At 46.7% G+C, this 14,756-nt stretch overlaps 1 protein-coding gene across 2 annotated transcripts in view; it reads left to right on the top strand.

Annotated features, from left to right (window-relative positions):
• The first annotated feature begins 498 nt into the window (after positions 1-498).
• The window catches only part of RIPOR2 (RHO family interacting cell polarization regulator 2), a 72,384-nt gene continuing 58,126 nt past the window's right edge, over positions 499-14,756 (top strand). The window contains exon 1 of one of the 2 annotated variants that reach the window (XM_065830944.2): positions 499-791. In XM_065830944.2, the coding sequence (XP_065687016.1) occupies positions 731-791 (61 nt within the window). In that variant the 5' untranslated portion in view covers positions 499-730. The remainder of the gene's footprint in view (positions 792-14,756) is intronic. The other variant, XM_065830946.2, reaches the window with a different exon arrangement.

Raw genomic sequence — 14,756 nt, 5'->3', positions numbered from 1 at the left:
TTACTTTGATGTTCTATTGTTCACCTGATCATCAGGAAGGTCCTTATGTTTAGTAATGCACCAAAGATGGTGATTTGGGAAAACGTACGTGCAAAAAAATTAAGTCCCTGCTAGTGCATGTGCCCCTGAGAGAAATGGTGTCACGTATGGCTTTCGAGTTTGCCTGCATGTCTGTGGTCGTAGGTCACAACAGTGCGCAAGAAAACGTGCTGTCACTGCTGTCATGCTAAATAAAAAATAAAATCCCTTGAGCACATGGCACTGAGAGAGCTGGGGCCAGGGGGAAGGCAGTTACTCTGGTCAAACTGTCCCTGGGATGAATGCAAGCCACTCTGCAGAGTTGTTTCCCTGCTCTACCTCTGCCGCAAGAAAGGATACACATTCATATGCAAAACCCCTTACATCCTGGCCTGAAAGGGCTGCTGCTATGCAGCGGTATTCACAGCAACAGGGCAGGGTGCATTTTGAGCCTGTCCTGCCTGCCTCTGCTCTCAAAATCAACTTCTCTCTCAGCAGTGGGGACACCCCACCTCTAAACTCATCTCAAAGGCTGCCCGTAAAAACAAGAAGCGCTATTCATATGAATGAGACTATTTTCGTAAGTGCAGATGCGGAAGCTGTTGCCACCAAAATGTTGAGGAAACTGGTGAAAGGAAATAGTCGAGTGGTAGCATAGGAACCGGTTCAAGCACTAGGCTCTGGCTGCTCCCCGAGCTGTGTCCTCACCACGATGCAGCACACCCAAGACGATCCAACTGCACCCGGAGAAGAAGATGATGCCTTTGGGGAAGGTAAAGTCATCTTTTATTACACTAACCCTTCTACTCAGACTAGAGACCAGTTTCTTGCGTGGGTGGTATTTCTTGGGTAAATTTGGAATTGTCTATGGGCTCCAAGGTCACAGGGTGACCAGACTCTCTTTTTCTCCTAAGAGAATGGAAAACAAAAGCACCCTGTATGCAATAAAAATAACTTTCACACTGGTTCAGCAGCTTGCTTCCTCAGCAAGGAGGTTACTGAAGAAGAAAAAAGCTGGGGAGACACCAAATGTGTTTTCTACAGTGGCTGCACTATGCAAAGTAGCACGTCGGGCATTCAACACCACAGGTGCAGCTGTCGTTAAAGTAGTAGGGGCTCTTTACAGGGGCTAAAGGTTACTTGCTACTTAAATTAACCGAGCAAAATTAGCCTCCTTCTCTCCGAGTGCCACAACCCAGAGCACAAAGCCAGTGCCACAGTTTCTTATCCCTTAAACTGCTTCTGTCGGAGCTCTTTTCCTCACCACTTGCATCTTGTGCTGCTGTTTACATGTGTATCAAGTGCTACCAGGTCAAAATAGATAAGAGGACATAGAGGAGAAGGAAGAATCTGGCCCATGGTGTCTAATTTCTGCCTCTGCTGGCTGCTCCCCTTTGCACTTGAGTGGGGGCCGGGCAGAGAACTTGCTCATGCAAATCTTCTCCCGGCCCCCAGCCCTTCACAGTTTCCAAGGGAGTTGAAGGCACAAAGAGCTGCCTGGAACCTCTCCAAAGACTGTGAACCTTTAAACTCACTTTGAGCACAGCTTCAGCAAACCTCATTTAAACAAAGCTCAACTGCGGTTGGTAGGGAAAACTTAGCAGTGAGTAGTGCCAAATCAAGTTATCTGAGCCTCAGTGAAAGGCACCAGCACAGAAAAGAGAGCAGTTTCAGTGAAGTACTGTCCGTATTCAAAATTTCTCACGTATATATGCCCCCACTCCTCACCCTGTGTCCCATTCTGGGCTCAGGAGAGCAATGGATTTGCAGAAAGGAGAGATCAGAGCATTTGCATTGAGGAAAAAATCCTGATAGTCCAGGGAAGACCTGATGCCACTGGGCAAATCACCTGGCATTGAAAGTACCCTGTTGCATTCCGTGCATCCTGCCTTGACGCAGATGGATGCTGCTTCTCAGGATAACCGACTTGATAAGGACATTTTTGAGTGCTCTGAAGAGCCAGTGGGATTTAGGCTTCCTTGCTGTTTCTGAAACTGCTAGCCTATGATCTTAGTCAGAAACATAGGAAGGAAAGTGAGGAATGTATGCAGGTTATTCGACATTTATATTGCATTATGTGTAGGGAAAGATACTGCGCCTAAGAAATCCTTTCCAGGCTCTCAGCTAACTTGTTTCTGGCAGGGCTGATCCAGCAACAGCTATAGGAGGCTGGCTTTTCAAAGGCAGGAACATTTTTGAAACCTCTCTGTGACCTTGCTTGGAGCAGGAGGTTGGACTAGATGACCTCCTGAGATACCTTCCCACCTGAGTTATCCTATGAGCTCAAGAGTCGGTGACAGCCTCCTCAATTTGCCTGCGTGTAACTGGGAACAAATCTACCGCAGCTGCTCTTTGGGCCAGAGGGTCTGTTGGCTCCAAAACCTGCCAGCTGTAAAGCCCAAACAACACAGGCGCAGTGCTAGTTCCCCTTCAGCCCCCTCTCCTCTCCCATGAATGGGTTAGAAGGGGAACATTAGCTTTTTGGCTGCTATTTCTGGAGCTCTGTTGACCCTGGACAACCCAGCGCGGTCCCTGGCGCTGGATGGGATCCGAGCGGGGAGGAGCTGTCCCTGTTTTGGTCACAGGGCAGCCCCCACCCTGCTCATGCTGCAGAGACTCAGGTGCCGGCCAAAACTTAGTTGTAGATTTTTGGGACAGATGGAGGCGCTTGCCAGGAGCTGAACTCCGACTCCCAGCTCAGTGCAGACCACAGTTCTCAGAGTGTGGGCTTTTTGTTTTATTTTCCACATCCTGTTCGATTTGGAAAGCGGTGATGGCAAATCCCCCAATCCACCTTTTAAACTTCTCCTGATGGTTAGCTACTGTCACAGTTAAAGATAGCTACATCTTAGTTCTTCTAGTGTTGATTTGTCTAGTTTTTTTGGAGTTTGATACCCTCTTGTCCAGGAGAGCAAAGAACTCACTATTGCTTATATATGTATACCTATCTCATATAACTATCCACAGACTGTATTCAAACCTCTCTTACCCTTTGCCGAGCGGACTGTTATCAATTAATGTTTCTTCATAAATGAGAGTTTCAATCTTTTAAGTGTTTTCATCATTCTTGGAACATCCCCCTGGAGATGTGGACACCAGCATGGAACCCACCTCTTCAAAACTGTTACACCAGGGGCAAATCCAAATGTTACATGATCTGTTCGCTCATACTTTATAAATACATATGTCAGGATCAGCTTGAGGAACAGCTGATATGTACAAGGACTGCTTGAAGTCTTTTGAATCCCAGCATCACATGAGGGTCTTCTCTTAATCAAATTTTACTCTATAATCTTCAAGTCTTTCAGCATTAAAATTTCTCAGGACAGGGTCAACACTATCCTGTCATTATCGCTTATCTCTGTTGCTCCCAGCTAAGTCCACACTAAACCAGATGAATCAGCTCACTTTCTCAAGCAGCCTGTTCTCGGAGTGGTTTACCACTTCCCAAGACATGGTGCCATCTGCATGTTCAGTCAGTCAGTGTTTAAAGTTTGCTTTCAGGTCACTGACATAAAAAGAGTTAAATTCCAAAGGAACAGAACCAATCTGTGCAGGTCCTCGCTAAAAACTGGCATCCTTGATGATTCCTCAGCTGGGTTACATCTGTCATTTGGACTTGGTTTGGAACCATACAGCACGTCCCAAATTGATCTCCTCTTTTTCAAACTTCTTGGTCTAGATCTCATGCAGTACCAGGTCTCATTTCTTATGAAAGTCCAAGTACACTATCAATACAATTATTTTCTATAAAACCCTAATGAGTGACACTGATTGTATTGCATCTCCCTTCGTTTTGCCTATAGGACTCCTAGATCAGCTGTTCCCCAATGAGTCAGGACCACTGTCAGGCTACTGCATCATTAGTGATACAACATTAACTCATACCTCTCTGGAAATCCTCTGATGTTTTAAGTTTTTCGAAAAAGCAACAAAGAGCTCCTTGGATAGCTCTTTTCAAAGCTATAGTTTAAAATCCTCCTTTGGGAAAGACAAAGGGGAAAATATTTTCCCATTGATGTAGACCATAAGCTGGCACTGATGCTTTCCCACAAGCAAAAAAAACCCCCTTCATTGAAAATTTCTGTATTTTCTGCAGTATCACTGATATTTCCAGCATTTTTATCTACATATGCTACAATAGCAATGTTTTTCCCTATCGTGCATTGAAATTCCAAGTCACAGAGATGGGTGTGACATAGTATACTATGCGTATCTTCAAAAAAATCAGGGTGGTTCTTGCAATAACTATTAGAAACTTGAAAATGCTCACCTTCAAAGAAAATCTGTCAGCTAATTTTCTTGTTTTCTAGTAACAACCCTGCCCTTACATTGTGCTGTCTCCTTCAAAAGATCTGTGGAGACTTTGCGAATTACTGTCCTTAGGTTTGGTGAAGCGCAACTCCCTCTCCTCTGCCGTGTGGCCACAGTTTCACAGGGCACAGATGTAGTACACAAAAGTTTCAAGAAGGAACTATTTTAGCCTCTTGAATGTACAGGAAGTGATATGTTTTGTTTCTTTTATGGCCTTTCTCTGTTAATTCAAGGCAAGTGACTTCACTTAGTCTTACATATGGTCACAACACCTACTGTGGGGAAAATGCTTTTTAATTTTTAGTGACTTTAAGTGCCTGAGATTCCAAAGTGATATTTCATTAAAAAGAAATCATTTCCACTAGCACAAGCCTCCTCCTCATCACTGCAGCCAAACAGGCATGGGTGTTCCTTGGGTCTTTCTGAGCTGAGGAGCCAGGAAGGCTCCTGCAGCTCCCAGGCCCAGGGAGGGAAGGAGATTTGGGCATGAGTCAGCTCTCTTGGCAGACAGACCCTCGTCTCCCCTGGGAGGAGAGCTGGTCTCTCACATGGAGTCATGGTGCCAACACTCCAGCACAGCTTGAGACCAGGGCTGGGGGCTTGGCACAGCAGGAGCTCCTGGATTGATGCAGACACATCCATGCACAGGGTTTGCAAGCATTCAGCAAGCACAGCAAGCATATGGATCCAGGCACTTCGTTAGCAGTGATCAACATATCTGAACTGGGAATGCACAGGAGAAATAGAAATTAGACCGTGATTTGTTGCAGATCTTTTCATACAGCTGCTCCACACCAACCTCTCCTCACATCTGCACCTCCCACCTCCTGTATGTGTCCTCTGGTTGTACTCATGTTAACCGTGACCTGCCTTCTCAGGCCAGAGCTGACACAAAATCCCATCTGTGTTTCCAAAGTATGGGGGAAAAAAAAGCACAGCTGTCTTTCCTAACATTCAATAAATGCATGCTCCAGTTTAGTAGACCAGAGCCCCACTTCAGATGGTGCACTGCATGATGTTAGAGTCCCAAGGCACTCTCCTCGCCCAGGACTCACATGGTGCTCAACACAGACACACTCCAGCACTGCCACCCATCAAGGCTCCCAGCAGAACTGTAATTGCATTGAACGTCTAAGGTATGCTTCAAAAAATGTACCAGATGATTTTACATCCTTGTAAAGCCTGCCTGCCCTTTCTAAGAGAGAAAAGTTTTAGCTCTGTGGTTTGGGAGCAGCTTTGAGGCTTTGCTGAGAGGAAAGGTAGCTGCTGTTCATGGTTATACGCGCCGCCTGGTGTATTGTAACACGCTGCTGATATTAGAGAGAAATGAGGATAAAGTCTTAGATGTTAACTTAGAGTTGAGATGTGCTTTTTATTCAGCAACAATTCAGGTTAATCTACCTTCCTCTTCCCCTAAAGCAATACAAGACACTCTGCTTTCCTCAGGCATGCAGCTGCAGTGACCTGTCTAAAAGTAAGGCAGGAACATCAATGTCACAGGTTGCCTGTGACCCACTGGACCAGGCTTCTTTCCATGCTGTTGCTGGCTGCAGCAGCCACTACCCTACCCCTGCTTTGGTGAGAGTCAGCTCAGGTATGTTCCCTCCCCACAGAACACATCAAACTGATGCACCTTTAGGCAAATTATGTCTTCTAAGGATGTTCATATGTACATATCAGTACAGTATTCCAGCACACGTGTGCCTCAGAGAAATACAGAGATATCATTCGTTCAAAATTTTCACCCAAACCAGTTTTTGACAGGTCTCCATTTTCCAGCATACGAGTGCCTTATACCTGAGAAGGCTGTAGTAAAGATGAGCAGCCTGGCAATGTACTAAGCATGGGAGCTTCTCCTCCCTGACTGCTGAGAGACTACAGGTCATTGTCTTGAAAACATTTACAGCTCCCACCAGCCCCACCTGTCCTTTTGGCTTATCTCATGTTCCTGGAGACGGAGAACACGTGTGCTGTTCTCACTGCAGCCCAGAGGAAGAGAAATCCCATCACTCCATCACCAAGGCAACAGTGCCTGCTTCAAACAGATAGGTAGATCGCAGTAAGGGATATTTGGCCTATAAACTCAGATTGAAGCACCTTTCTCCAAGAGCATGAGCAGTCTCACTCAGGGTGCAGGAGAAGGATGGTGTGGAAAAGAGGGTGCGCATTTTTGCTTATTCCTGTTTATGCTAAATGCTTTGCTCACCTGCTTCTCGCAGCTGCTGCTTCTTGGTTGTGGTCCATGGGCAGACACAGAGTTATGCAGACGGGTGAGAGAGCTTTTTGTGGTTGGAGGAGGCAGCGAGAGAGCCCTGTCCCCACCCTGGGTGCCCCCGCATCGACCCACCCTCAGCGCTCCAGCCCCCGGCCCTTCCAGCTGTCCTGGGCAGCTGGGGGGATATTTTTAACAGGGAAGTGCACTCTGTAGTTGAAGCATAAACAATTGAGTCTATGAGGCCTCAAATTGAAGAAAAGATTGGCATGAGAGACACTTTCTATTTGTTGTCTCCCTATTTTTTAATTAATGATCTTTGATCTTTTTGTAGTTTCCTTCTCCGTGTCTTGAAGGCAACATGTTTGGTTCGTATTTGTCGACGATATTTTGAGATCACTAATAATAACAGCAGCAAGGGGAAAAAACAGGTCAAATAAACAAGTGGCATTTAACCAGCCCTCAGAGAAAAGAGGAAGGTATGTACCAGCTGGAGAGAAACCACTGATTAGGTGTGCTCAGGCCACCTTCCGGGCTTTCAAAACAAGTGTCTCACCAAAGGCTGAAGCAAAACTGCCTTCCTTTGCACCCTTTTTCCCCTTCCCGTTTTTAGACAGTGTCTTTACAAAGCTCTGTAAAACACAACCTTTTTGTCATCCAGTCCCATCGTTAAAGTCACAAAATAAATGTGGCTTGGCTAGCATGAGCTGGTGGTGTAAACAACTTCACCCCTTTAACAATTCGAGGCACAGCTCAGCTGCCTCTGAAATGAGCTTCTGCCTGCCTGGATGCTAAAACCAAAGCCTTGTGGTTGCTGCGCCGAGGGTGTGACAGTCACAAAACAACCGGCTCAGGAAGTGCAGAGTTAAAAGGCAAGGGGTGAAAACAGTCTGAGAACGTGAATTATAGTGAGAGGGGACAGTAGTCAAGCACTTGACAATGTCACAGGGGCACTAAAATGTTGATAGTGGGATGATTTCTCCATAGTAGGATTTTTCCTACCAACTCTGCATCACTTAGGGGATGAGGAGTGTTGTCAGGCCGCACAGAATTTTAAGCCATATTGTCTTGATCTGGCATCTAAGAGCAGGGAAATGTCTTGAAGAAGGGTCTCACTGTGGCTGCCACCCAAGCAGCCCTTCCTTGCTGCTGGAATTTGCAGCTCAACCTACAGACTTTCTTCCAAGGGCTGGTGGGGAGGAGTGTGCATTTGCACACCCAAAAAAAGATTGGGTGGGGAGGGTGCAGGAAAACATTTATGCTGTGAAGAGCCACTAATATTCCTGTGTCTTTGGCAGCTGGATAACAGGTGAAGCAAAACCACTATGGAAATCCTGAGCACAATAGGCTTAATGCTGCATAACTTATGGGGGCTGATGTTGGCTTACTCTGATTTAATTGTCTGAGAATTGGAAAGTTCAGAGACCCAGAGCTTGGATATGATGCCTAGAGCTGAAATAGTTGATAAAAGGATGGGAAAAAACAACAACAAAAAGTGAGTTGTCAAGAAAAGAGGCAACAGAGAAAGACTGAGAAAATAAAGTGAGATTTTGGAGAAAGTCCCACTGCAATACAGCCCCTGCCTGAACAAATGGCAGGGGATAAACACATTTGGGCTGCACCCAAACTGGGGCAGTTTGAATCACCTCTATTCCAACCTTCTCAAGTATTTAGAGCCCTAACTCCTGAAGTGGTTTTCTGAAGTTGCCCTTATAGTCAACAGTGAGCATGTGTGTGTCTGTGCGTGTGAGAAGGAGGGAAAACAGGGGATGGAAACAAGAAGTCCCTCCAGGTGCCAAATCAAAGCATGGAAATGGAGATCCTTTATTTAATTACCTGCTTGAAGAGCCTGGCTCTTTCCCTGCCGGTGACAGTCCCTTGCTGTTAGCCTGGCAGCAGTGGGCACAAGCATGGCTGGTGTCCATAGGGCAGCAGGTATGTCCATTGGGGTGGCTGGTCCCCAGGCAGGGCGATGGGAAGCAGAACTCCTGCAGGAGCCATGTAGGGTCATCTTTGTGACTGCAGGTCCCAGCATCGAAGCCCTGGTGCAACCTCTTACCATTAAAGTGATACTTTACTCATACTTTGCCTCCAAACAGGACTCGGTAGCTAAGGTGCTGCCCACACAGGCCTGGGGCTAGGTTCCCCCAGTGCACAGTTATACTTTTAGTTATGCCCCACTGAGAAAACATCCTGCGCTTGGTGCTGCCCTGTGGCACCACAGTGGGAGAGATCAGTGCCCAAGTTGCTCCTGCAGCATCACTCACCAGACCCGTGCCAGGACAATGCCTGGCCTTTACTGCCCACATCATGTCATTGAATAGTTATATTAGTTATAGATATTAGATTGTTAGATACAGATATTACATTGGGTATTAGGAAGTCTTTTTTCACAGAAAGGATTGTCAGGAATTGGAACAGACTGCCCAGGGAAGTGGTGGAGCCACCATCCCTGGAGGTATTTAAAAGATGCGTAGATGAGGTTCTTAGGGACATGGTTTAGTGCTAGAGTTAGGTTATGGTTGGACTCAATGATCTTTAGGGTCTCTTCCAAGAAAAATTATTCTGTTTCTATCGTTCTATGCATGATCCTGCTTATAAGTGATGATGGTGCATCCCACAGAGAAGAAAAGACACTGAAAATACCCCAGCCCCACAAACACTCAGGCCCATAATCCCAGGTGAAATGTCCGCCCTGGGAAGCAAAACCTTAAACTGCCTCAAAAACTCAGACAAAACTGTCTGAGGTGTGTGTGGCATTTTGCACAAAGGCTTGCAACACCTCCCCTTTCATCATGCCAAGCTCCACTGAGGGCCAGCCCTGCCTTCCTGCCTGCCCCACGCCCGGCCTGAGGGGAAGTCACCTGCAGTGAGGAGCTTTTGTGCAAGTGATCCTCTCTTCATGCTGTGCAATACCAGAGAGAGAAGCTCCCTGGGCTCCTCTGAGGAGTGCCCCTACATTTCAGGAACCAAGCAGCAATCTGGAAGCTTCCCCAGAGGGGTGTCAGAACCACCCATGGCAGAAGAGAGAGGGACAGCCTCTGTGAAGGGCTCAATGGGATGGCCAAAAGCTCTGTGAATATATTGTCATTACCATAGACATTAAGTTTTCAAGGACTCCCACAGAACACTCTTGAAGTCGAGCTTATAAAATCTCACGTATTTCCCTTATGGCTTTCTGAAGTTTGTGATCAAGATGCCAATGGCTAACGATGCTGGCCAACATTCAGGCTCCACAGCACAAATGGAGCTTCATTCGCATCCTTCTCACTTTATGGTAGCTCAGGATGGTGAAAGAGCTCTGCTGTGAACACAGATGTCACCTACTAGCCACCATGTCCAATTTTAGCAGGGTGGTTGTGACTGTGTAGAAGTGCAGTCTGCCAAGCAACGGCTCCCTGTAAGTCTCGGAGTCCTGCTCACTGGATTTTCTCACTCGAGAAGGAAAAAACAAAAGATAAGACAGGGCCCAGTTGATGTCACAGAGATGTAGAAGTAGCACTGAGGAAATGGGACTTTTTCTGTCTGAAACATCACCAGCTGAGCAGAGGTCACTGCATTTTCTTAATGGAGGTGACGTAAAGAGCAGAGAGAGCACAGTCTGCTTCCTCTAGGGATTCCTTTAGTTACGGGGTGGCATCTGGAGAATCTGTCTCATTTGCAAATTGGATGATTTGGGGAGTTTGGGTTACATCAGGACTGATGGATCAGGTCATAACATGCAGCCTCGACACTGAACTAACAGATTTCCTTAAGTGTCTTGAAGAAAGGAAAGATTTTGTAGATGCACATAGCTAGATTTGAAACTAGGTAGCATCTCTGAGATCCTCCTACTAACACATGCACGCAGTGCCACATTAGCAACATTAGCATACATTTAACAAGTAAAGCCCTTTTTGTTTTGTTTTTTGTTTGTTTGTCTGTTTTTTGTTTTGGTTTTGTTTTTGGTTTTTTGTTTGTTTGTTTGTTTGTTTTTTATTGAGAGGGACAGGAATGTTGAAAGAGGTCCATATAAAAAAATGTTCTCAAAGCAAAATGAAGCCCTCCAGTACTGCTGAGCTCAGCTTTGAACTTGGATGGCTATTTTTTTTTTTCATTTTCCCATGGAAAAACAGGCAGCTCGGGAGGTCCTGATCTGCTCTGCCTCTCCTGTCGCTCTGGGGAGCTTCCTGCCCTTTCTATTCCTGATGCCTGTTGTGAGCCAAGGAAGAGTTAGCTTAATCAGCAACACAAGCCACTGATTAGTGCCAAGCTGTTGTCATTAATCACTTCAAAAATCACTGCACTGAAAATAGTACCCAGGGTCAGACATTCAAAAACTGGCGTGGTTTAACTGGTGTCATTTAACCTCAGCCACAAAGCCAGACCACACCCCTAAAGAAACACAATTTCTTGGCTTTACATTACACGTCATTGGTGATTTTTTAATTCAAATCCACTCAAAGCCCCAGCACAAAAAGCTGCTCTTCACCTTTCCTAGAGGAAACGACTTCTGAGAGGGGTTAAACACCTCCAGGTGAAGGCAAGCTGGACCAACAAACAACCCCCAAAAGATGCAGAGGGATATTGGCCTGAGGATTTGGTGGTGAAGTTCTCTGTGCTGTGGACCCCTCCTCTCACTTGGAATCTCAGCTCAAATATTTGGCAGATGCACTTGGGTCTCATTACGTTACAGAGGCAGCATATTCACTGCGCTCCCCCGAATGGCATTTTGTGTGTGCTGCACTTGTTTTATATTTGCTATATTTAAGCCACAGAAATATGCGCTGATGAGGAAAAGGGGGCTGTGGTGGTGTCTTGGAGGCAGGAAGGAAAGAGAAATAATTTCTCAAAGCTGTGGTGCTCTGTGCAGAGCTGTGGCTGAAAAGAAGGAAAGAAGAGCACAGTCAGCTCAGGTCACTGGCCACACTGGGGACCCAGCTGGGTCACCCATGCTACTGTCCATCTGGAAATGATTTTGGGGCAACTCTGGTTTTATACTAGTGTAACTGAGGATGGAAATTGCTTGGAGGCTTTGCCCCAGCCGACTCTTCCCAGGTTTCTATTATGAAACTGCCATGTTAAGAACATGCAGGAATACAGGTGTGCAGCACTGCAGGGTTCATACATGGCACTTGATTTTGAAACCTGTCTGGCCTTATTTGCTCCTTTCCTTCCACCCCAGCCTTTGCCTTCTTCTTCTGCCTGACCATCGTTTTCCCCAGACCATGCTCTTCACCCTTGCAGCTCTTGCCCTTCTTGCCATGACCTGTGGGGCACACTGAGTAGAAAGAAGGCAGAGGTTGTCTCTACACTGCTGCTGAAGGGTACAGAAAGGCAGGCCAAAGCTCCCAACCTGCTCTTTCAATCATGGACCTAGGATACCTTCAGTGGCCGCTAATATGTCCCACAGTATTTTGCCTCATATAATAACTATTCTTCATGATCCTTGGTCCTTCCAGGCCAGCTGCCTACTTCATAGCATGGGATGGACAAGGATAGGGCTGGCCCAGCCATGCCTGAGACTGCTAACCAGAGTTTGCATGTACAAAGAAAGGCTTTCTCCTTCTCTGTGCTTCAGAGCTTGCCCAAAATTTGCCTCTCAACTGCAGGTGAGGCTGCAAAGGCAGTCTGGAGGTTGACATAGGCTGAGTCCACATTTTAACTGCAGTTCTGATGTAACCAGCAAGTTTCAGTGGTGGGTGTTACTCTCCGATAACATGGGTAGAGGTGGTAGAGACCCAAACACAGTGAGGAGCTCAGCCCACTGTCATGATAGAAGATGAGGTTTACGGCAGGGACCCCAGGGCCTGGGCACTTGAGAGCTAAGCAACAGAAAAAGTCAAATGCTTTCCTAGATATGGTCTAACAGGGTCTTCTTGACGTTATAGTTGTTGGTTGTACTGGGAAAGGCAGCCTTGAGCAGGTATCTCAAATTCTGCAGACTCACTCACTCCTTCAGACATGGTGGGAGAGAGGGTTTCAGGGCTGTCCAGCAGCAGGACTTCAAGCCAGGCCATAACCAATGGCATGGAAGAGGTGATCTGTCAGCCACAGTCCCTAAAAGCAGACCGACAGCGCCATACCTGTCACTTCATATCTCTGATCACTACCATAGCTTTGATCACCACATTGCGTAGCTGTCTTCCAGCTGCCCAGGAAAGCAAAAATAAGTTTCCAGCAGTTTTTCATGCGCCTTAATTAGAAAACAAGGAATGTTTTTCAAAAACAAGAGAGGGGAAACAAATAAGGCTAGAGCTGCAGTACTAGACATGCCTTTCACACACTTGGTGTGCACTTGAGAGCAGCTCAGCCAGCCCTGGTTGCTAAGCACTCTGAGACACTGGAATGTGCTTTTCCCTCCAGCTCTCCATGAACTCCTCCCCATTGCCACCCAAAACCTGTCCAGAAGAGTCATCAGGGCTGATTTTGACGAGGAACAGTCCAGGGAAAAAAACAAAGCAATCAGTGGCTTCTTCTTCCTGTTCCCCATGTTACACACATGAGGGCGGGTAGAGTGTATGTTTGTGTGTACATGTCCCAAAGTTAACTTGCTATCTTCAGATGGTGACACAGGCACTGGCTGTCACTGGGAAGTGTTCTTGCTCTGAAGGCAGCTATCTCAGACCACCTTGAATGCATTACAGCGGGACAAAGAAGAGACAAATGAAGGATTACCTATGGAAAGTACTAGCTGTTGTGGTGCACTGAAAGCTAAAGGCACCTCCTCTTTCTGTCCTTAGACCTCTCCCTCTGCACACTTAGCTGTTCCTTGGTATACCGAGTGTGGTCTGACCATCATGCCACAGGACACAACCACTGCATTATGCTTCAGTCATTCCCAAAGATCCAGCGGTGCTGAGCATCTGACCAGAAGTCCCAGAAGACTGAATCTGTTCCTAAGTCACTGCAGATGACCAGTTCAGATAACTTTTTCCTGAGAGCTGCAGGTGGAAAGCTTTGCAAAAGCGACATCAAGAGAAATGAGGAACTTGAGGGTGGAGCAGCAACACTGTGATGGGAAGTAAAAGCGGGGAAATGGTTGCACAGTGGTTAGAGGATGTCAGCAGTGAAAAACAAGTGGGTATCAAAAGCTTTTAGGGGAACAAGACATGTTACAGGATGACGATAAGTGCAAGCCAGATGTACGGGGCAGGCTCGTCTGACAGAGAAGGTATAAATACAGGAACAGAGTCAACCCAAAGATCAGCATAGGCAGGGTGTAGTATAGAGAATAGGAGAGCTGCGGCAATACTTTAATATGTTTTGCCAGAAATATTAATGTTGAACTTGTGTATGGTCAGCAAGTTAAAGCTCATTTCTTGCCCCGATTGCTCATGGCAGCAGTCAGGCTCTTGTCTTTTACCTCTCCCCTAAAAGACTTTCCAACTGATGGTTCTTGAACCTGCCATGCTCCCCACTCTCAAATCTGATCATTGATCTCTTTTTTGGACTGAGGTCCCCAGGTAAGAGCACTCAGGTTTGCTACCTGTGCTCCCACAGGAGGCTTGCCTGAGTGTGATACCTATTGGAGATGTCCCACGGAGCATCTGGCAGTGAAATGAAGATGCTGCACTCCCTTCTGAGCAAGGGACTTCCACAGAAATACAGCAAAGAGGAGTCACAGCAGGAAAAGCCCGTATACAAATTGTCTTCCTCAAAGAATAGGGCAGGCCTGATCTACCTCAGACATCCAAAGCTCAAAGTCATAATCCTCCCACCTCCTCTGGCCTCTCGCTGATCCAAACATCCTGACAAGATACATCCATGCAAATTGTCCTCTGCATTGTCTGCTTAGCACTACCACTCAGCTGTCTACCACCAACAACCCTCACCTTCAGGTGTCTGGAGAGAGCCAGGACTGGACTAAGTCTTTGTATCTGCATAACAGACATACATCACCTCAGCAAGCAGGGAACGTGCAGCAATATCCCACGTTTTCACAGGGGTCATCACAGAGTCTTCCCTCAAAGAATCTAATGGGGGAAAGAGGGTTCATCTCAGACCTCTGTCCAGGCTACCAGGTCCCACTCCTCCTTTCCTGGTTTCTCTAGATGACATGTCTGCCATGGACCTGAAAACCTGGGGTCCCTCCTGCTTTGCTGATTCAGAGGATTCAGCAGGCTGGAGTCCATGGGGTGCTGGGAAAACTGAAGCACTTCTCATTTTATCCACCCCCCACAGCGATGTGTAACTGATGCATATCAGCCAGAAAATCCTGCTCAGCCCTTGC

This window comes from Patagioenas fasciata, chromosome 2, assembly GCF_037038585.1.
Source record: "Patagioenas fasciata isolate bPatFas1 chromosome 2, bPatFas1.hap1, whole genome shotgun sequence".
NCBI lineage: Eukaryota > Metazoa > Chordata > Aves > Columbiformes > Columbidae > Patagioenas > Patagioenas fasciata.
Note: the sequence above shows the minus strand (reverse complement) of the source record. Positions and strands in the feature narration are given on the sequence as shown.